This window comes from Peromyscus maniculatus, chromosome 11, assembly GCF_049852395.1.
Source record: "Peromyscus maniculatus bairdii isolate BWxNUB_F1_BW_parent chromosome 11, HU_Pman_BW_mat_3.1, whole genome shotgun sequence".
In the NCBI taxonomy this organism is placed as follows: Eukaryota; Metazoa; Chordata; class Mammalia; order Rodentia; family Cricetidae; genus Peromyscus; species Peromyscus maniculatus.
In genome coordinates, this window is record NC_134862.1 from 53,143,754 (window position 1) to 53,168,425 (window position 24,672).

Below are 24,672 nucleotides of genomic sequence, written 5' to 3' on the forward strand. Positions count from 1 at the left end.
CAACAAATAGCAACTGAGTCCATAGTATTAGTTATGATAATCCGCTGTTCTTTTATTTGTAAATTACAGAACAGCTGCTATTTTAAAAGACTTAACAACTCTATCCTAGTAATTACAATAAATGAAGAATTAAATTCCTTTCACAAGCGTTCAGGGTAAAGCCCGGGGTCACCTGACAGCAGGTTCCTAAGCAGATTGAAAATGAAGTGCAGAAGGTTTCCTAGTTCATGAGAGCAAGATCACAAAATCTTTGTCTTTGTCTTCTCACAACAGAGTCTAATGTGCCTTCTAATAGACTCTAAACTCTACATTTACATATTAAGTCAATAAATCAAAGTATTTCTCAATCATCAATTATGTTGGCATCAAATCAGACAATATTCAAAGCAAGGAATTACAAAATATAGTTTATAACTTTAAAGATTTTAAATTCTGATTTTAAAAAATTGCTAAAATAAAGTATATATGAGTATATTTTAGGATCACAATTACCTATCCAATGTTTCCCAGAAGCGTAAGAAAACTGGTCTATCCAAATGACGCTTATGGTAGCTGAGTTCTAACACTGTTACATCCCATTTTTGAACATTTGGATCTAGACGAACTTCATCATACTTGAGATGGAAGGCTTTAACTACATGGGGAACAGGAAGAAAGAAAACAGCATTCTTATTAAAAACTATAGCCAAAATTATGGAAACATTTTCTAGAAAGAAGTATAAATACACACAAATACCAAAACAAACAAAAATTCCAATCTTTCTACTATTAACTAAAGCTATATTAACAATATATCCAGTGACCTGTGAAACAGCTGTTCTATGGTACCATCAGAAACACTCAAAGTCAATAGCGAGAGTTGATACAAGTTAGCAACTGGTGATTGAATAACAAATAAGGTAAGATAAAATTCTTAATTCAGTGAAGGATAGTTAAGAGAAAGACAACTCAAATATAGTATAAAAAGGGTAATACAAGATCACAGAGACATAAAAAAGTACCTTTCACAAGACATAAATTCAGAAAAAGACTACATAGGCAATAATGTTTCATTTAAAACAAAGAAAAACAAGCAATGAACAAAGTGACACAATGATAAAGATAATACTGGAATAGTTTAGTCTTAGAAATGAAAATGTCAAAGAAATGGAATATATCGAGTAACAAAGAGAAAGGACAAAGGATTAAGATCATAAACGTTCAGAGTGATATTGGTCTTGGAAGCCCATATCAGTCTAGAATTCACGTGATATGGAAATCCTTATAAACTATTTACTAAATAAAGGAAAGGAATTCTTCAGTTAAGTAGAAGAGACAGAGCCAGGATGACAAATACCTGTGAAGTCACTAGGGAGTGAGAGCCAACAGGACTCAGTGCTGGCAGAGTTTTGTCAACATGACAGAAACTCAAGGAACCTCAACTGAGAAAAATCCATCCTACTGGCCTGGAACCAGGACTGTGGGAGCATCTTCTTGATTAGCGACTTATGTGGGAGGACCCAGTCCAGTGTGGTAATGCCATGCCTAGGCAGGCTAAGCAAGCCACAAAAAACAAGCCAACAAGCTTCCCTTCATGGTTCCTGCCTCTGGGCCAGCTCACTTTCTGCCCTGGTATCTCTCAATGATGGACATAGTATTTAAAAAATAAAATGCTTCTTATGAATTGTTAAAGCCTGTAATTTCTTTAAAAATGAATAATTTTTACTGTTATTTACTTTTGATCTAGACTTTTTAAACTAAAGTTGGTAGCATACTAAGAAAATAAGGTTCCCCTCATCAGATAAAAGACAAAAAAATTATTTTATTTATTTATTTATTTTGGTTTTGGGGACAGGGTTTCTTTGTGCAGCCCTGGCTGTCCTGCAACAGACAAAATATCTTTATTGCAGATATCAATAATGCAAAGCAAACATGCCAGCATATTACCATAAAATGTATGTGACTCGCCGGGCGGTGGTGGTGCATGCCTTTAATCCCAGCACTCGGAAGGCAGAGCCAGGTGGGTCTCTGTGAGTTGGAGGCCAGCCTGGGCTACCAAGTGAGTCCCAGGAAAGGCGCAAAGCTACTCAGAGAAACCCTGTCTCGAAAAACCAAAAAAAAAAGTGACTCAAAAAAAAAAAAAAAAAAAGTTTTCTAAGGTTCTTCAAGTAAAAACAAAAGAAATTACATAGTTACACAATGAACACAAATAAAAATCATATGCCTCAGAGTAACATACATCTTTAGGCAAAATTTATAAATTGCAAAAATTTTCAGCAGGGAACAAAAAGGTATCCTTGTGAAAAAACAGATACACTAATGGCATGCCATGATAGAGAAGATATTGCAGAGATTTTAAAAATGTAATAGTAACCAGCAAAAATCTGAAGAAACTATCATTAAAAAGTCTTTGGGGAATGGGGCTGGAGAGATGTCACGGTGGCTTCTGCTCTCCAGGAGGATCTGGGTTCTATTCCCAGTACCCACATGGCAACTCATAAATACCTGTAAATTCCAGCTGTAGGGAATTCAAGGCCCTCTTCTGGCCTCTGTGACAGAAAGCACACATATGGTGCACATACACAAATGCAGACAAACTCAAATATAGATAAGAAAAAATAATCTTTTTTAAAAATCTTGAGAGCTGAAGATTGAATGCTTGCCTTAGCATACAAAAGTCAAGGATTTAATCTAGAGCATTTCAATAGTGTGGGGGGTGGGGGTGGGGTGGGGGTGGGGGGGGCTGTTTTCAAAAACAAATGTATATAACTACTCAGCTACTCAAACATAAAATATTAAGGTACAAATTAAAATTTATTATACTTTTGAAAGGATTTTATTTGGAATTTGGTATCTAATATCTTTGCTAAATTTGACTGTATCATAATTATGCAATATTACATTACTTTTCTACTTATAGTTCATGAAAATACTGCCCAAACTCCCAGGTTTCTCTTATGCTATATAAGTAATTAAATTCTTTGCTATATGCATTATGATGTGGAAAAGGGTGGGACTGTAAAAGCTGAGAAAAGCACTGTGATGGTTAATTTATCAACTTGAAACAAACTAGAATCACCTCAGTAGAGAGTCTGAATGAGGAATTTTCTACACTGGGTTGGCATCTAAGCTCATCTATGGTGGACTTTCCTTACTAAGTTAACTGACGTAGAATGAGCCAGTCCACTATGGGCAGCACCACAGGTCCTAAACTGTATAAGAATAGAGAAATCCGCTGGAAGCACAAGTAAGCAAGCAAGCAAGCAAGAATGTATTCATTTCTCTCTGCTCTTTACTTGTAATGTGATATGGCTAGCTAAATAAAGGTTCTGCCTTGACCTCCTCACAATGATGAACTTAAGAAAGTATAAGCTGACATGAACATATTTTTTACCTAAGCTGCTTTCTGTCAAGGTATTTTATTATAGGAACACCAATGAAACTAGGACAAGCACTAACAGCTAAAAGACAATATAGGCCAAAGTTTCTGGTTTAGGCAAATCACAGAAAAAAACTAAGCTACGGATAAAAAAGGTGAAGAGAGTACGTCAATTAATTGGTGTCAATTGGAATAGATTGTCATATTCCAAAGAACATTACCAAGTATTTACTGGGTAGTAAGACATACAGCAGTCCCTCAATGCTGAAATGTAAGAGACATAATTTTTATAAAGTGGGGAGAGGAAAAAAAACTGGAAATGTGAGTTGGACAGTGTGGCACATGCCTTTAGTCCCAGCACTAAGGAGGCAGAGGCAGGCGGATCTACATGAGTTTGAGGCCAATTTGGTCTACAAAATGAGTTCCAGGACAGCCAAAGCTATTACACAGAGAAACCCTATCTCAAAAAACAAAATGAAACAAAAAACTGAAAATGTAAGATTTCCTTAGAGGGTATTCAGAATTTAAAGAGGAACAATAATTTAAAATGTACAGCTGGCAGTCAGAAAGAACTACCAAGAAATAAAACCAAAAAACCTTGAGATCAAATGAAGCCCAGTACATGGACACAAGCATTTTAAAAAGTAAGAAACCAGTCAACACAGTAAAATTCTGATAGAAGGCCAAAACTATCTAATACTGGGAGGTGTAGAAAATCAATTTTAGTGAAAGAGCCAAGGTACAGTGGCTTGAGAACTGAGCGCCAAGTTTGTGGAGATAATTGTTCCACAAAGTAGTTACAAAAAAGAGGGTAGGAGATTAGGTTCATGGTTTGGTTTTGGGATTCATTTAAATATAGAAGAACATTTCTAACCACTGCCAGAAAGGAGCCAGTATGAAAGCAACAATGAAGAGAAAGAATAGTATGTGGAATAAATTTATTGATTATTGCTAAATTCTCAACATCCTTATCTACCTTGGAAGAATAATCTCAATGATTGTAATAAACATTATATTCCTAATAAAATTTGGTCTTTTTATCTTGAAGATAACCTAATCACTTTTAAATGATAGCCAAGGCAAGATTTAAAGAAAAAAAGAAAAAAGAAACAGGTACTTGCATTCACTAACACATTTCCATTCTCTCCATATATTTAACTTTCTATGTGCCAACTCTATGCATTCCTCAGAAGTGGAATAAAGAGCTATCATAATAACGGCAATATTGTAATTTGTCTTTAAAAGTAGACTGAGATAAAATAAAAACAAATTAATAAAACTTTAATTTTAGGACAGACTGGTATTACCAACAAAAATGGATTGCTAAAATATCTGGACTAAATAAAAGTACAATTTATATTCACAATAAGTTGTCCCTGGTTAATTTTTAATTTTTTTCACTAACATTAATATTTTAATTGGGTTGGCCAACTAAGTAATAGTTGGACTATCCCTTCCACCTAACAGACTAAATAATCTACTGTGTCAATTTCCACCAATGTATTCAACAAGAGAGATTTTTATCATATGAAGTCATTCACTCTCAGAACAGTTACAGAAAGTCTCCATGTATCTGGCACTCTTTTGTTGAGAATACAAAGGTGGAAGGAATGAATAAAGCAGAAAAGGGCTGCTCCTTCTGTGGTACCTGCATTCTCTTCCAATAAAGATAGAAAAATTTTAAATTGCCAAGAAACAAACACTAGTAAGGATTCTCCAAAGAAAGAACACTTGAGCTAAGAGCACTGTATGAAGAAGAATGGCCAATCATACAATAACCATCCCAGATGAGGTAGCTGATAGATGTCCTGGACATTTCAAGTTAGTGCTGCTATACAGCAAAAGTCAACCTATCTAAAACTTAAGTTATTGCTTGATATATGCAGGTAGAGAAATATGAGTAGAAATCAATTTATACAATGTATATTATATGTAGCTAGTTATTAATCTTATAAATATGTATAGGCATACTGAATTATTAATAATGTAAGAAACCTAAAATATTTGGCAATGTAACATATAGGCAACACTCATATTTTTATATACAACCACATAAAAAATATTAATGTACAAAAGGCTTTAAAAATACCTCACAGGTGGTTAAAGGTTAGTTTGTATGTTACTCAATGGCAATCCTTTCATACATTCTTATACAGGGTGACTTACATGTGCTCTTTCTCTTAAAAACTAGTTCTACACTGAATAAGCAGTAAACATATGGAGAGAGAATCTTACTTTTAGCAAATATGTCAACTGGTGATCCATCAGGTAGAAGCCATGGCCAACCTTTGAACTGCCAAGCAGGACCTTGAACAAAAACAGCTACAACCCGATCCCTACAAGCAGAAAGAAGGGAGTGGAAGAGAGAAGAATATCTCAAACTTGAGCTTTAACTATGCAAATCCTTAAAAAGAAGTTTCCTAATTATTCATGGGACAGTCGTCCCAGCAGTCCTCTTGGTGAGACAAACATAGTTGACATTTTACTATGTTGGTAGGATATAAACCTTAATGACCCTAGCCCCTACCGAAGTCTTAAGGACATGGCTGCAAACAATAGTTTGAGGTCATCTTTGTAATCCTTTTTTCTTCCCTTAAGTAAAGACTTACAGACTGGAATACAGATCGGTAGCTGATTTATTAACTGAACACACTGGTTTTAAAAGGAAGTTATTGGAAATTCAAATAAATATTAAATATTTGAATTTAATTAAAACACTAAATTATAGGAATTCCCCAGCCATTTTGTGAAACTTTCAAAGACTTACTTTCAAATCTTATGGTTCCTTAGGAAGAAATCTAAGTATAAGATCACCTCAACATTTCTAATTTATCAAGCTTTAGACAACTATTTTATTTACAGTAAATGTTAGGTTTTTAAAGAAACTTGTTTTTTTTTTCCAGCTATACAAACTAATTTTCCAAGAAAAAAACAAATCTCTAGGTCTTCACATTTCATTATTTTGCATAATATTCAGTTAAAAATTCTATAAAGTACTGCCATAAGCAGTTTAAGTATACAAGAGTCAGGAACAAAATAATGATGGTTACTTACCATGAATAACATTAACTTAAGTATTTACTAAGTGACAGTGTTGTTTTAAACACACTATAAATTAATCATGTTAATACATTTCATCTTCAAAACACTCTGGTGAGGTGAATACTACAAAGAACAGTCTACTAAACAGAAGGCAAAGAGAGAGAGAGAGGGACAGGGGAGAGAAGAAGGAAGGAGAATAATGATTAATCTCAGGCATTGGGTAGGAAAGTTCCATTTAAGGACTGATATATCAAGAGATATAAATCACCTGCATATTACTACAGAAACAGGCTGCCCTTTAAAAGGTCTACAGAATGCCTAGGGATCTTCATACCACACAATAATAATCCCTGCCTTAGATAACAACTCTATACACCTAACAAAACAATTAAGCAGTTACTATGTTCAAGACCTACAGTAAACCAGGTATGGAATTAATGCCAATAACCAGTTTTCAGGAGGCTAAAGCAAAAGGAGTGCTGTGAGCTCCAGCTCAAACTAGAGTGAGGCTATTCTTCAACAGACAGACACAGACACACAGACAGACAGACAGACAGACAGACAGACACACACACACACACACACACACACACACACACACACACACACAATGACAACTAGCAAAGTCACTCAGGAAAACAGCAACCTGAAAATTCCTACTCTTCTCAAAGTTTCTGAGGCTAAAGTTAAATCATAAATAAAAATATTTCCTTCTGTGGAATATATATCCCAAACTTTCAAAAACATCTTTAAAAGTACAGCACACTACTAAATAAATTAGATGTAACTTACACCATATAATAGTTATTACTATAATATGTATGTAATTGCATATATTTCTAGAATATCAGTATTATTATATAATCTTCCTATATGGATTAATAAATTTTCTAAGATAATTTCTATTTAGAACCTGTTATAAAGTATGATACCTATTTATATCGTTTAAAAAATGGGCAGGCAAGATAGCTCAGCAGGTGAATGCACTTGCTACCAAACCTGACAACCTGGGTTTGATCCAGGACACACACAGTAGAGGAGAAAAACCAACTCCTACAAGCTGTCCTCTGACGTCTGCAATCATACCATGGCATACTCATACACACAAAATAAATATTTAAAAATAAACTTTAAATGCAAACAAAACGTTAATGCAGAGAGAATGGGGGAGAAGGGAGAGAGAGTGGGGGAGGGAGGGAGAACCTTACCAATCTTGAGGCATAAGTTTCAGGGGCTGGTCTACTACTCTATAAGGTACTGTGACACTAATGGCGGTGCCCCCTGGTTGCATCTGATCTTTTCTTCTCTGTATTAGTGTTTCATTTTCTCGTTGACAACCTTGTTTCTTCTTTTCATCTGATGGGACAAACCTTTGAAAGAGTAGAGAAAAAGCACACAATATGATGAAACAAGGAAAATATATTTTTAAATACTTTTTGAAATGTTAATATTTTAAGCTAAAATGTTTGCCTTACATGTAGATCTTATGAGTTGGAAAGATACGTTCCTTTTTGTTTTGTTTTGATTTTGGTTTTTGAGACAGGGTTTCTGTGTAGGCTTGCCTATGCTGGAAATAGGCTGTGTAGAGCAGGCTGCCCTCAAACTCAGAGATCCGCATCTACCTCTGTGTAGCTGGAAGTTTTTCTGTGTCCCAACCTGGCCCATGGTCAGGACAAATCTCTCCCACCTGCAGGTCCCGTAGCCGCTCAGACCCAAATAAATACACAGAGGCTTATATTATTTACAAATGATATGGCCTAATGGCTCAGGCTTCTCACTAGCTAGCTCTTACATCTTAAATTAACACATTTCTATAAATCTACACTCTTCCACTGTGGCTTACCAGTACTTTACATCTTGCTTCTTCTGGCAGCTAGCAGCATCTCTCTGCTGTCTTTCTCCTTCCTCTCTCTAGTTAGAATATCAGGCAGTGGCAGCACACGCCATTAATCCTATCACTTAGTAGGTAGGATCTCTGTGTGTTCAAGGCCACACTGGAAACAGAGCCAGTCTCCACTGGACACTTTTTTAAAAAAAACTTCTATACTTTTATATTTCAGAAAAATTAAGAAAAGTGAGATTAAACTTCTGTGTTACTTTTAAGATTCTAAAGTAGGAAAATCAGCATATATTAATAGTCTGTTCTAATAAACACCTTTAATACTATCATATAACAGTATTTATAAATTCTATGTGGTTCAATTTTCTACTGTATCCTCCCCACAGAAGACATACTATAAAATAGCCTAACATTCTGAAGAGGTGCTACCACTCTAGAAACTGGTAGTGTTTTACAAGCTATAATGGTTAGCATGTTAGCTGTCAACTTGACTCAATTTAGAATGGTATGAAAACATTCCTTTGGGTGTGTCTTGGGGAATTCGGAAAGGTTTAACTGAAGGAGGCAGTTCCACCTGGATTATAGACAACACTATTCCAAATGTTGAGGCATGTGGCTGAATAAAAGTAAAATAACACCAGCATTTATTTCTCTCTGCTTCCTGAATCAGATATAGTGTGACAACCTGTCTCACTCCTGCTGCCAGGGCTTTCCACAGGGGAGACTATATACACCCTACAACTGTAAGACAAAAGGAACCCAAGTTGCTTCTGTCGAGTATTCTGTCAGAACACTGAAAAAAGTACCTAATACTTAATTGGGTATAAACACTTGTAATTTTTAAAGTAAATATAATCCAAACATATGGTCCATTAGTCATGGCTTAGCCTCTCCAATGAGATCAATACAACCGCTGCAATTGCAGAGCAGTGCTTCCAAAGGCTAGGGAAGATGAAATGGTAAAGGGATAAGGGCTAAGAAATAAGAGTTGGCTGTGGGGTTAGGGTTAGGGTTGGAATGCATTAAGTCCACACTAGGAAGGGCTCCTTGAAACTTTCTATAAAGTAATGCTAATTTTGTGGTCATGAAAGATTTTAGTGCTTGATAATAACAGCAGTACAGAAACTATCTGAGAGGACCTGATTTTATCTTTATTTTATATCTGCTAATCATTTCCTCCTGTATAATTTTTGCTCATTTTTAATTAATCAAGCTTATACAGAAAATGCCAAATTTAAAGCAGCACTTTAAATAAAACATAGTTTTAAAATATTGTATATAATGTTGGAAACAATAAAGGAAAGTATTTAGTAAACATGCACATGCAAATGAAGCACATTAAATGTCAGAATGCATCTACATGGTTGAGTCTGTGCTCTTGAACTCGTTTCAGACGCGCACAAATCTTAGCACCAAAACTAAGTTGGTTTTCTTGGCCTCAGTCTCTACCTAGCTGAGGTTAAATTGCTCACATTTATAAATACCACATTTTTCTTTCTGAATTCTGAAATGTTATAAAAAAAGTACTTCGATAATGAATTATAAAATAAAAACAGCCGGGCGTGGTGGCGCACGCCTTTAATCCCAGCACTCGGGAGGCAGAGGCAGGCGGATCTTTGTGAGTTCGAGGCCAGCCTGGGCTACCAAGTGAGCTCCAGGAAAGGCGCAAAGCTACACAGAGAAACCCTGTCTCGAAAAAACCAAAAAAAAAAAAAACCAAAAAAAAAAAAAAAAAAAAACAAATGATATTACCCAATTAATAAAGTTATTACATACCTAATCCAACCTATTTCCTAACAAATAAGAGTTATGTAGCACCTGCATGTTTCTACACTGATTGCTTCAGTTTTATTAAAGTTCAGAACAACTCATATGATCCAGAAGTTTAAAAAATAACTAAGTTTTTCACGTGTTCTAGTATTTTAATGTCTGCTTGTGTCAAGGTATGTTTTTATTTTAAGAACAGCAGAGTTCCTCTGTTAACAATAAGAAGAACAATAACTATTTCAAATACTTTCCTCCTTTGGTCAGTTGATAACATAAAGATAAATAAAATAATAAATAAATAAAATAATACTTAATGGAAAAAAAAAAAAGAATACTGCACTGAGTTTTAGTTAGGCACTACCATTCACTAGTTGGCTTTGGGGACCTAACCCCTTTCTGGGCTTAAATTCCTCACTTACTGTGTGGGCACTGTGGTGATATCTTGTTTGTGCTCTACCAAATAAACCGTGCCTGGAAATCAGAGTGTGGAGCTAGCCACTAGAGGCCAGGCAGTGGTGGCACACACCTTTAATCCCAGCACTAGGGAGGAGGAAATAGGAAGTGATATGATTGGGTGGAGACAGGAGCTCAGCCCCTTTCAGGCTGAAGATTCAGTAGAAGTAAGAAGTCTCTCTAGCCGGGCGGTGGTGGCGCACGCCTTTAATCCCAGCACTCGGGAGGCAGAGGCAGGTGGATCTCTGTGAGTTCGAGGCCAGCCTGGTCTCCAAAGCGAGTTCCAGGAAAGGCGCAAAGCTACACAGAGAAACCCTGTCTCGAAAAACCAAAAAAAAAAAAAAAAAAAAAAGAAGTCTCTCTAATGGCTGGCTCCTTTACTGATCTTTCAGCATTTACCCCCAATATCTGGCTCCTGGTTTTTATTATTAAGACCAATTAGGATTTGTGCTACAGGGCACCATCATCTCAAAGTGGGCATAAGACATCCCACCCCTTAGGGTTTTACGCAGGACAATGGAATTGAAAGGGAAAAATCAGTAGCCATCTTGAGAGGCACTTCCCCCTCCCCTCCTCCAAAGGCATTTGCTGACCAGTAGTTTTAGAATTGATCAGAAGTTGAACTTAAGGCTGGGACAATAAATCTATGTATGCTGGACTTGGCAAAACAAGATATGAGGAGTAATGGGCTCAACTGACCAGAAGTTGACCTTGGAGAAGAGTAGGACTGGAACAATAAATCTGAATGTATATATCCTGGGTTCAACAAAAGCAGGACATGGGGAGTAAAAAATTTATGTCTCTGTAGTTACCCTGAATCCTGTTAGCCATCAGTAACCTCATGCTTATAACCAGTAACTTCAAAGAACTACCTCACCCCTAACCCCCTCATCCAATCCCAAGCTGCATGTAAACCTTTCCTATATAAACCCCTTCAAGTGAGTGCTTGGGGCGTTCTCCTCCACCTGCTATGTTGGACGAGAATCAAGCTTGTTTGTTTTGTTATTAAAAACCTCTGTGTGCTTGCATCGGGAAAAAAAAAAAAAACAGCAGAGTTCCTCTGTTAACAATAAGCAGCAGCTCTATTTCAAATACTTTCCTCCTTTGGGGAGTTGATAACATAAGGATAAACCTTATGACTGCTTTTGAAGTTCACTAGAAAGATTATATGCTACTTGTTCATCTTGCTGAAGATCATCAAACCTAAGAGACACTAAGGTCTAGTATACAAACTCTATCAAAAATATTCACTGCCAACTAAACTCCAATACTTTAATGATACTGCACATAACTGAAAGCCACTATCCCTCTACTGGAATTGGCTACTTCTTCTAGCAGACTACAATGCTTGATGTTATGACAGAAAAATTTTCATTTATACCTCAAGAACAATAATAAGCAGAGCTTTACCTACAGTACAAGTTCTCTATAGAGATCATTTAGATCTTCAAAGTAATTATAACAACAAAAGTTTGTAATCTTCTCACAAAGTAGAATTCATTTTAATGTATTTTTGCACATATAACATTGGCATAAAATTTACACACAATTAAATATAAAAAAGTTTAAATTTATACCCAGAGCATGTTCATTTAAAAAAAAAATGTGATATCCACTGACGCCTTGTGCACTTTCAATCAGTCAATTCTCATCACTCTTCTCTCAATAATCACTTTATATTCCCATCAGGATAAACTGGTCTTGCCATATTCATATACATAAAGTCCTATAGGACATAATCCTTTGTAGCTGGCTTCTTCAATCAAGTGTTTCTAATATTCAACCACACTGTGGGAACACAATCAGTAGTTTGCTCTCTTTTACTACTGAGTGGTATTTTATCATTAGACTTCAGTACTGAAAATGATTTTGTTCTTGCTAATTGTGGGTGTACGGGTGTCATAGTTCATTTGAGATATTATAATAAAAACATGACAGACAAGGTGGCTTCTAAGACAACTTTTATTTCTAACATTTCTAGAAGTTGAGGTCAAACATCAAGATGACAACAGACTTGAAACCTCGGGAGGAAAGAATTACTTAGTGTTTCAGCCTGCCACCTGCACTCTATGTCCTCACAGTGAAGAGAGCAAGAGAACTCTGAGGTTTTCACTGCAACGGTATTAATCCTATTACCAAGGGCAGAGTTCTCATCTTAATTAGCCCCAGTCTTAGTTACTTTTCTAGTTGCTGTCACAAAATAAAAAAAAGCTTGACAAATAAAACTTAAGGAAAGAAGAGTTTATTACATATCTCATAGTTCAGAGGTCCAGTCAGTCCCTCCCGGCTAGGAAGTGATGGCAGCAGGAGCTCGAGGTAGCTGGTCACATTGTAACTACAGTCAGGAAACAGAGAGCCACGAATGCCCCTCACAGTTCCCTTTCTTCATTTTATCCACTGTAGGACCCCAGCCCATGGAATAGTGAGTGCTGTCCAAAGTTCACTGGTTTTCCCATCTCAGCTAACCTATGCAGACAATCCCTTACAGCTATGTCCAGAGGTCTGTCTCCTAGGTGATTCTTGATTCTGTCAAGCTGACAATATCAACCAACACATCTCCCAAAGTCTCCTCTTTTTTATATCATCATATGAATGATAAATTTAAATATATGAAATTGATAGCAGAACAAACATTCAGTCCTCACCAGAAAGGTTCTAAGACATGGGTTAGTACAAATTAAGCTAGCACAGGAATTACATTAGTAATTTACAAACATGTATTTTCATTTCTTCTATATAAACACCTTGGAGTGGAATTTTTGAATCATGGAGTACATTTAACTTTGTAAGAAATTGCAAAAAAAGTTTTTAAGAATAGTTTTGCATATTCATAAAAAATTCCTGAGAACTAGATTTTTAATTTTGCCATTTTCAATGAGTGTGAAGTACTATCTCATGTATTTACTGGATATTGTATTCTTTATTGCAGTATCTCATCTTTTGCTTCTGAGTCTTTTTAATATCAGTATATAGGAGTTCCTTATACACTGTAGACATAAGTCTCTTCTTAGAAATGTTTAATGTGAAAAATAAAAATTATGTCAGGGTTGCCACTAAGCCCTGACAACTCTAATTTGTACATCACCAATTGTAGGATATATTCCAAAATTAAGTCATGACACATAAGTTTACATTAGTTCAATAAATATGCAATGATTTCCTCAACTAAACAAAGAGTATGACCAAAGTGCTACATATACAGTACTATTAGAACAAACAACAGTGTTTTATTCCTATGCCTCTCCTTGCCCAAGTAGTTTAGTTAACACAGCGGCACCTGGAGGAACAGTACATCAGACAGTTAAATATGAGAAAAAGTGTTATCTCCTAGTCTATCAAGCTTTAAATGTGTTCCTAAAAAAGGAATTAAAGTATTTAATAGTAAATCTAACTATGTTTATTTCACTAAGAATTTGTCCTATTTAGCCGGGCAGTGGTGGCACAGGCTCTTAATCCCAACACTCGGGAGGCAGAGCCAGGAGGATCTCTCTGAGTTCAAGGCCAGCCTGGGCTACAGAACGTGATCCAGGACAGGCACCAAATCTACACGGAGAAAGCCTGTCTCGAAAAACCAAAAAGAAGAAAAAAAAAAAAAAAAAAAAAAAAAAGAATTTGTCTTATTTAAAGGGTATTACATTAATAATTTTACAATGGATTTTTTAAGATAGCAATTGACCTAATTTACAATCTCTCAACTGTCAGTCAGACGTGATGTTTACATCAACTAGTGTGCTACTCTGAAGCATATCTGTGATTATTGGGTAAAATGAAAAATCAACCTGAAAAAATTATTTAAATAGAACTACATTATTTCAGATTTATCATGGTGAATGCTGACTGTCAAATGAATAGATCTAGAATGACCTAAAAGACAAGCCACCCAGCAAGTTTGCTAGATTGGGTTATCTCCTACTGAACTTCAGGTTTCAACCAAACACAGCCCTGAGTTATCTGAGGGAGTCTCAAATGAGGAATTGCCTGATCAAACTGGCCTGCTGGCATGTCTGCTTGCTAACTGATGTAATAGGGTCCAGCCCACTGTGCCAATACAATATCTGGACAGTGGATCACGGACTATATAAAAAAAATTGGCTGGTCAGAAGCCAGGGGGTGAGCCACTAACAGCATTCTTCCAGTCTCTACTTAAGTTCCCCCTGTCTGTGTTTCTACCCGAGTTCTCTCAATGATGGACTATAACTTTTGTTTTAAAAAAAAAAACAAAACAAAACAACATTTTTTTAAAGATTTATTTATTATGCATAGTGTTTTGTCTGCACGTATCCCTGCTGGCTATAAGAGGGCACCAGATCTTATTACAGATGGTTGTGAGCCACCATGTGGTTGCTGGGAATTGAACTCAGGACCTTTGGGAGAGCAAGCAGTGCTCTTAACCTCTGAGCCGTATCTCCAGCCCTGGACTATAACTTTTAAGATAAAATAAGTCCTTCCCTCTCCAAGTTGGTTTTGGTCATGGTGTTTATTTAACACTGCAATAGAAAGCACACAAGAACAAGTTCATCGAGGTGGGAAGGTCCACACTAACATAGGTAGCACCATTTCATGGGCTGGGTCCCAAATGAATGAAAAGGACAATTCAAATAGTTAGCATCTCTTTCTGCTTCCTAAATGTACTTCAACTGTGATGAGATGACTCCTGTTTCTGGGGCCAGGATTTCTCTGCTAGTTAAGTTTTTATTCTCTTTGTTGTTGTTGATTGTTTGTTTGGTCAACTTGACATAGCTATAATCATTGAAGAAGTGGAAATGTCAATTGTGAAAATGCCTCTATCATCTGGCTTGTGGGCAAAAGCCTGTGTGGACATTTTCTTGATTAATGATTGATGTGGAAGGTCCAGCCCAATGGGGATGGTGACACCCCTGGGCAGGTTGTCCTAGGTTATAGAAAAAAGCATGCTGAAAGAGCCATAGAGAACAAGCCACTAAGCAGCACTCTTAGTTACCATGACTACTTCAGTTTCTGCCTCCCTGTACCTGACTGGAGTTCCTGCCCTCATTTCCTTCCCAGTGAGTAGGATTAGACGTTCAAGACAAACTCTTTCTTATGTGGTTGGTGTTGGACAGTGTCTTATCACAGCAACAGAAAGCACACTAGGACAGCCTTCCCATCATGACAGATCATATCCTCAGACGAGGACAGCCTTCCGATCATGACAGACCATATCCTAAGACAAGGACAGCCTTCCCATCATGACAGACTATATCTTCAACCTTGTGAGATAATATAAATCATCCCTATCTTAACTTACTCAGCTCAGATATTTGTCACAGTGATAAGAAAATATTTAAAAAAATATAATGTTCCTGAGTGTTCTCACTTACAGTCAAGAATTAAGACAATTATATTTTACAGGCATTTTTTAAGTTTTAAGGAACAGTGGTATGAGTTAACAAATTATTACTTTTAAAAACTTTTTTCCTGTTTCTAGTATGATATGACAAAAATCCTTGAATAAGTAGAACAGTGTTTCAAAACAAACCCTAAAAAGTATTAATAAAGTCTACAAACAAACCAACAAAAATCTTACAGGCATCTCTGTCCTAGAGAGCAAAAGATAAGGAATGTTTTGGCAAAGACTAAGTAAATAAGGAAACTCCAAAGTAGAAAACTCAGAAAGTAGTCTGTAGTCAGAGAAGACACTATCTACAAACCAATAAAGTCGAAGCTTTGCTTTCACGGTTTACTGAGCTTCTACAATAACAGGCAAAGCACAAATCCTGCTCAAAGTAGGAAATCTAAGAAGAATGTCTGTCTTCATACACTGGGACTCTCTATAGTTAAATTCATTGGAAGAGGAAATTAGAAACAAACCCATTCTCCTAATTTCCCTGCCCCAAGACTTTATTCCTACCCTGGCAACCAAAATATCTCAAAAAAGTATTAACACCTAGAACAACATCATGTGTATGTTAAAAACCTCAAAAGGAGAGTTGAAAGTCATAGTAGACTGGTGATGCTCTAGGTGCTGATCCCTGAAGTACTCCCACATTTACAAGAAGCTCAAAACTCAACAGGAAAAAAATTCTTTGAGAAATAAAGAATAATTCATAGGTTTAATCTAATTAGGATGGAGCAAAAAAGAACTCCACATACAAATACAGTAGATGAATTTTCAATGATCTTTAAAATAACCATTAGCAGATTTTCTTCAGATGACTATCTCACCACTAACCCCTGACTTCTCAACAAAGGGAGGTGACAACACGACATCACCTTCAACGAAGGAAAAAGGAAAGGAATGGGCGGTACACTGTTTTCCAGTGCAGGTGCACACCGCACTTCTCACTGACTGCGATGGCTGAGAACAGGAATGATCATTGGTTAGGTAGAAGTTTCAAAGGTTGCCCTGCCTGTTTTCATCCCCAGCAGTTACTGCCCAGGCCCAAGTAGTTTCCTTACATGTATGTGTGGAAGAACATTTAGTGACTGCAAGGGTACCCTCTACATATATATCTTTTGAGCGTTCTCTTGTGCAAGCTCTCCTCTTGGAAGTAACTCTGCCTTTAAGAACTCCACCATGACCAGAACAACACTTTCCATCTATGCACTCTACTCTAAATAACTGTGTAGTCCCACCAATCTTCTCGCAATTACGCTGACAGAAGTAACACGTTCTTGACACTTCTATAATATTAGCTTCATTTTTGTAGGAGTGTTAAAAGTTAGAATGTAAAACGTTGAGCTGAGTTCTAGTTTTTGTTTCATTTATCAGTGAAGGGCTACAAGATAGAAGAATCCTTACTTTTATATAAAATGAAACAGAATCTATGCCAACTATGGGCCACAGCCAGTACTATAATTGTGTCAAGGAGGTTTCCATTATGCATTAATTGCATGGTGAAGCCTCCAGCCGACTCAATCAGTAGAGGGGACATCAACTGCAATGAGTCATTAAACAATGAGAAAAATGTTTTGAATTTGAAAGAAAAAAATGAACACAATCTATCCTAAAAGTGTGGTCCATTTAACTGGCTTCTCTGTAGTAAGGCTAGTAAGAAAAAGGAAGAAGTTCATTTTGTTATCTCTTCAAACTATAAATATTAGACTTAACAGCATACTAAGATAAATGCCATATTAAAAAATGAGTTGGAAGGAGCTTTAAAAGATCACTAAATTCGAAAATACAAAGAGCAAATTTTTAAAAATCCCAAGATCAAGTAAAAGGCAGCCTCATAGGAAATATAATCTATACCTTAAACAAGGAATTTAAAAGTTGAGAAAAATACACATTGCTCTTGGACTCATAAACACACCATACACACACACACGCACAGAGTGAATCAAATGCTGAATTTTAAGTCAAGTCTCTATTTTCCCATCCCTCCCCTTTCTTTTTTCATTTACAACACCAAATGTTTAGATTAAACCAGTACATTTACAGTATTAGCTACAAAATATAACAAACCCAGGTCTCTGAAGAATCCAAAATTAGGTAAAAATTCTAGAAATACAAAAACAGAACTAAAGAAAAGAGCAGCCACATGCTATTTCACAGACTATCAATGATGGAAGAATATATTTGCATATTAATTAGAGGGTGGAAAGGAGACACCCATTCCCCCACAGGCTCTCTTCTCACGTGATCTCCTGAGCACTAGGAACAAGGCCATTCTAGCCTTCCATTCAGGCTTTCTGTCCATTTATGTCACCCACCAATCCCCAGAAACACTTTCCACCCGGGACACAACCCCTCAAATGGCCACACACAGCTGAACTTTACTCAGGTGGGCTAGTCTCATTCTTGACCTCCTTTACACTCTCACCAGACTTACTCTGAGTCTCAACATGCTTGCAAGAGCCCCTCCTCAACCCCATCTCAATTCACTGGGGACTCCATCTCTAGGTGCAAACCCAGGGCACCCCTAGCCCTTCCATCTCTTTGCAAACTCTTTTTTGACCTTCTGCAGCTGCTTGTAGGAGCCCCCCTCTCATCACATCTTGATGTCTGCCCAATACCCCTAGCTCTTTCCCACAGCCCTTCCCAGCCTTTGGTCCTAGCCATTTCCATTCCTTTATACCACCCACCCAAATGTAGGAATTTCTATCAGGAACCACACTTGCCTAGGTCTAAGAAGGACAACAGCAACCAAAGAACAGACCATACACCCAACAAGAAGCACCAAGAAACACCTCAAACATCACAATTCCAGCCGCCTAGACACAAGCACAAAAAGACAACGAACAGTAGAGGCAATGTGCTTCCACCAGAAGCCAGTGAATCCTATTACAGTAGGCCCTGAGAGATACAATATAGCTGAATCACAAACAAGGCTTTCAAAACAGCAAGTATAAATATGCTCAAGATTCTTGAAGATATAAATAAATCCTTTAATAAAGTCTGTAAAAACAGCTGAATGAAATGATGAAAACAATTCAAGACAGAAAAAGTATAATTTAAGTAAGAAATAGAAATCACTAAAGAAAACCCAAGTGGAAAGAAAAGATTAGGATATTAAGGAAAAACCTCAGAAGTAAGTCTCACCAATAGATTACAAGAGATGAAAGAGAGAATCTTGAGTCTTGAAGACAATGTGGAAAAAATGTTTACCTCAGTCAAAGAAAATGTTAAATTGAAAAAAAAAAAAAAAAGCTCAAAACATCCATAAATCTGAGACACTATGAAAAGATCAAATCTATGAATCATGAATATAGGGACAGAGGAAGAATAAGATCCAAGCCAAACACACAGAAAATATTTTTAACAAAAATTTCCCCAAACTAAGCCAGGCAGTGGTGGCACATGTCTTTAATCCCAGCACTCAGGAGGCAGAGCCAGGCGGATCTCTGTGAGTTCGAGGCCAGCCTGGGCTACCAAGTGAGCTCCAGGAAAGGCGCAAAGCTACTCAGAGAAACCCTGTCTCAAAAAATAAATAAATAAATAAATAAATAAATAAATAAATAAATAAATAAATAAATAAATAAATAAAAAAAATTAAAAAAAATTTCCCCAAACTAACCAAAAAGATGCCTATCAATGTACAGAAATATATAGAATATACAGAATATCAAATAGACAGGACAAGAAATTTCCTCACAACACATAATAAACAAAACACTAAATGTACAGAAAATAGAAATATTAAAAGCTGCAACAGTAAAAAGGCCACATAACATAACGGAAGAACAAAGAATAACATCTGACTTCCCCATGGAGATTCTAAAAGCTCGAAGTCTCCACAAATACAAGAAAAGTGAAACCTGCATCTTATTTGACCACCATCAATTAAAGCTGCATATCAACAACAAAAAGTATACAAACTCATGGAAACAGAACTCACTATGGAAAGAAAAATGAGTCAAGACATAAATCAAGAAGAAAATTAAAAACTTTTTAGAATTGAATGAAAATTGTAACAGTATAACAAAATTTATGGGACACAATGAAACCAGTTCTAAGAGGCAAGTTCATAGCACTAAGTGCTTACGTAAAAAAAAATGTAGAGATCTCATATTAGTACGTAATATTACATCTGAAAGCTCTAGAACAAGAAGAAATAACACACAACAAGAAGACAACAATAATCCAACTCTGGGCTGAAATCAAAGAAATAGAAACAAACAAATGAAAAACAAGGAATTAATGAAAGTAACGCTTGTTTGAGAAAATCATTAACATTGATAAATTCCTAGTCAATTTAACTAAGACATAGTGAGAATAAGATAGAAATTAATAAAATTAGAGAGAAAAGGGGTACAATATAACAGATATCAAGGAAATCGGCAGAATCCTGAGAATATACTTTAAAATCTGTACTCCATCAAACCGGAAATCCTCAAATAAGTGGATAAATTTATTGATCTACCAAAGTTAAATCCAGATCAAACAGCTAGAATGGTCAAGATTCTTAGACAGTATAAGAAAACCTAATACTATTATTCTGCTAAAAGAACATAGCAATAAAATGACTCTGTGGTGGTTTGAATGAGAATAGCCCCCAGACACCTATGTTTGAATTCTTGAACTCCGACCTTGCTGGAATATGTGTGGCTTTGTTGAAGAAGGTGTGTCACTGAGAATGGGCTAGGTCACGCTCTTCTTTCTACCTCCATTTTATGGATGAGAAGTGAGCTCTTAGCTACTACAGCTTCAGAGTCATGCTTGCCTGCCAACTGACACCATGCTGTCAGCCATGATGGTCATAGACTAAGCCTCTGAAACTGTAAGCAAGCCCCCAGTTAAATGCTTACTTTAAAAGTAACCTTGGGCTGGGAGGCAGTGGTGCACGTCTTTAATCCCAGCACTTGGGAGGTATAGCCAGAACTCTGTGAGTTCGAGGCTAGCTTGGTCTACAGAGCAAGATCCAGGACAGGCGCCAAAACCACACAAAGAAACCCTGTCTCGAGAAAAAGAAAAAGAAAAAGGAAAAAAAAAAAAAAAAAAGAAAGAAAGAAAAAAGTAACCTTGGATATGGTGTTTCATCACAACAACAGAGAAACAACGAATACAGCCTACTAATGACTTTCGACTATACCCGTAGAGCAGTGCCTCCGTCAGCCATCACCAAAGACACTTCTCTTTGCAGTAAATAACTAACACGGAGACCCACAACTGGACAATGTGTAGAGAGTGAGACTTTGGAACACTAAGTCACAAATGGGATGTCTTTATCACACCTGTCCCCTTGGAGTTCAAAAATGATGTATGTGGAATGAGGTATGGAAAGATTACATGAGGCTATGCAATGGGTGATTCCAAGGAACTTGTCTTGCATACACATTTCTAATACACATATAACTCAGAGAGACCATTGCAGCAAACACAGGGTTTGCACAGGTTCAAGCCAGAAGGGGTCCCAATGCTGAGAGGGGGAAGTGGACATGGGCTCCCACCCCTAAACAAGAAGCTATCTGCAATTGATACATAATGGCAAAGGAAAAATTAGTTTTATCCAATGGCGTATAGCTGAGTATACTAACCACACGAGGGTAGGCCCCATGCTTAGGAGTAGAATGGTCTTTTTGTATACTTTTTGGCTCATTTTGTTTTTTTAGACATTCTGTCTTACTGGTCTTTTGTTTGTACATTCTGGTTTCCATTTTTGTATGGGTTTTTTGTTTGTTGTAGAGAGACAGACAGACAGACACGCCCACCCACCATGGCACTTGGTGGGTGACGGGCAGAACCTGGAAGCGTTTGAGGAGAGAAAAAGCAAAATCAGACAATAGTATATGAGGTAAATCTTCTACAATAAAGAAAATGTAGTGCCATGGGAGTGTTTGGAGGGAAGAAAGGGAAGGGGAAGTGATTTAATTATATTATAATCTCAAAAAAAAAATTTAAACTTACATAGTAACACCAGCAGTGTCTTACAAGGAACAAGTTTATCAAATTATTTAAAGACTATAAATTAAAAAAAAAAAAATATAAATTAGTGGTGATGGTGCACACCGGTAATCCCAGTACTCAAGAGGTAGAAGAGGCTGCTCTTTGTTCGAAGCCAGCCTGGTCTACAGAGAGAGTTCCAGAACAGCCAAGCTAAATAGAGAAACCCTGTCTCAAAAAAAACAAAAAACAAAAAACAAAAAAGTATAAATTACTTACTTTAGATCCTGTAGAAGGTCTTTTGCATTAAGCATAGTTATTAAAGAAGTGGTAGCTGCAGGGATAATAATAATAGGTGTTCGTGATCCTGTAAAGGAAAAATTTAAAGGTTAAAAAAAAATAATTACATTATTATTGAAAGGAATTACTTTCTGTATTAAAATAATTTTAAATTTATAACCTTAATTCTTTCATGCCAAAATATTTTAAAATAAATTTAAAATTTAAATTTGCAATAATGGCAAAAATATTTAATAAGCCACCCATGTGGCTTATTTCCTGCCAAGTAAAGATATCAAGCAGATACACCCAATATTGGTACACAAACATATTAGCCCTGGTTTTGAAACCTATTTCACCTACATTTACCTCCTAAAATAAATCAAAGACACAATCATACCATACCTTTCTTCTGATTTGGGGGTGGTCTTGCTTGAGAAACTGTAAACAGAAAAAAACAAAAATCACAGTTGTTATAAAAACAAACAAACAAACAAACATTATTTCCAAATTACAAAGGAAGCTTAAACATTATTGATATTCACATGATTGGTGATAAATCACAAGACATCCCACATTTTACACCTCTGCTTTTTACAAATATTAAAATGCTGTAGCATTACTCAACAATTTAGTATAAGAAATGAATAATAGAATAAATACATTAATTAAAAAAGAAACAAATAAATATAAGTTTAATTATCTAGTTCATGGGTGCCTGGATCTGATAAAGTTTTATATAGTTTTATAATACACCGATTAACGTATAAATGTAAAAGCTGAGTACTAAAAGAACATTTAACACAGTAGATTCAAGAAAGGAAAACTGAGAAAAGAGAAAGAAGTTACTGGGGATTAAGATCTGAAATAGTTTTTAAATTCTTTTCTCTCTTTAAATGATTTTTGGTTAGAGAAAGACTATTAAAAGCAGTGAGTTAACTATCTCTGAAAATCTATTTAATCTATAATGTCTGTAAAGGACTTCATTAGTGGTAATTGTGGTTGCATTATGAAACACAAAGTATTTCTGGTTTTATTATTCTGTATGTATCAGCAAAGAAATATTTGTTAGCAGATGGCATTAACTTAATTCATGATTTATACAAGAGAATAGTGCTTCGTATTCAGTTTCACTATTTACCTAAACAACATCTTCTGAAATGCTTTTTGTGTCACATGGAATCTAGTAGGTTTAATTTTAAAATTTATTCTGCATGATGCTATGAAGGATAACACAAGACAGTGAGCACTTAACAAGACCATGGAACTTCACAGGAAAATGCAAGAATAGACCGTAACATTTAAAAAGCAAATCATTTAGGAGAGTAGAAAGATCTCGGGATAGACTGAGGAATGTGGTAATAGAATCCAATGTACTGTAATTACATGAGAACCACCTGGAAAGGGGAGGGGAGGAGATGGGAGGGAAAAGAGGTGCTAACACAAGTAAACTGAAGTCAGTGGGGCTCTAAGACGAACTGCAAAAGAAACTACCTGAAAACTATCTAGCCAATACAGTTATTCCACATGGAATTGTGGGTTAGCAACTCCAAAACCATTACTTATGTGTAACAGAATTAAACTAGTGAATGATGGGTAGTAAGGAAAACACTCAAATTCCATGTCAGATTTAGAAACAGTTGCCAGCTGTAAGTGAATCACAAGAGTATAAACATTTTTTGAAATACAATGCATTCCTTAGGGAGCAAGATGCTACATCCTAACAAACTCTTCATACTCCACATAGTTATTTTGTTGTTACAATAGAGTACACTGTATGATCTTTCCAACATTACAGAGACTGGCTCTCACACACACATTTGTAATCATTTCATTTTTCCTCTTCCTAAGGAAATATACAAGCTTTCTTGACTAATTTCTAGCACCACAAATAAATCTGAGTAGCTAGATCATATTATCTGGTATATAATACAATCTTAGGAAATAACATTCGGTGGAGGATAAACTGATGATATTTTAAACAGAAATATGGGCACAAAAGAGAGGGACATGAGGAAGGGAATCTATCTCAATGTCATTTCAGTCAGATTTCTTTCATTTCTACTAAGGAAATCTACACATAGACCCAGAATTGTAAAGCAACATTTACTAAAATAAGGGCTCAGGAGACCAACTACAAGAAAAAGAAATGTTTTCAGAGCTCACACATGTAAGTAAAGTTCAAAAGTTTAGATCAAATAACTACAAAAAAAGTAGTAATAGGCTCCTCAGAAGCACCAAAGCAGGGACATTGTGAAACTCATGTTGATAAACTTAATTAAACAAAAACTTAGTGGGCACAGTAAGAACTCTATGTGGTATACTGATCAATTTCCAGAATTAATATTGTGAAAACAGCTACACAATCAAAAGTAATCTAGTTTCAATTCGATTCTCATCAAAATTCTAATGATTTTTTTATAGAACTAAAGAAAAAAGAAACCCTAAATTTCACATGGAAATATAAAAGCCCTTGACTAACCATAGAAATTATGATCAAAAATAACAATGACCTGGTTTCAAATTATAATACAAAGTCATAGTAACAGCAACTATATGCTACCAACACAAAAACAAACATATGTAGAGAAAAGGAACAGAATGGGGGAATCAGAAATAAACCCACACAGTTATATCCATCTAATTTGACAA

The 24,672-nt window shown here is 36.1% G+C and overlaps 1 protein-coding gene across 1 annotated transcript in view; it reads right to left on the reverse strand.

Moving 5' to 3' along the window:
- Positions 1-24,672, reverse strand: part of Cdc73 (cell division cycle 73) — a 112,128-nt gene that overhangs the window by 4,475 nt on the left and 82,981 nt on the right. Inside the window, exons 12-16 of the mRNA XM_042258265.2 lie at positions 22,426-22,461; positions 22,021-22,108; positions 7,609-7,770; positions 5,594-5,694; positions 493-634 (exon numbers count right to left, since the gene is read on the reverse strand). Of these exons, the coding sequence (XP_042114199.2) occupies positions 493-634; positions 5,594-5,694; positions 7,609-7,770; positions 22,021-22,108; positions 22,426-22,461 (529 nt within the window). The remainder of the gene's footprint in view (positions 1-492; positions 635-5,593; positions 5,695-7,608; positions 7,771-22,020; positions 22,109-22,425; positions 22,462-24,672) is intronic.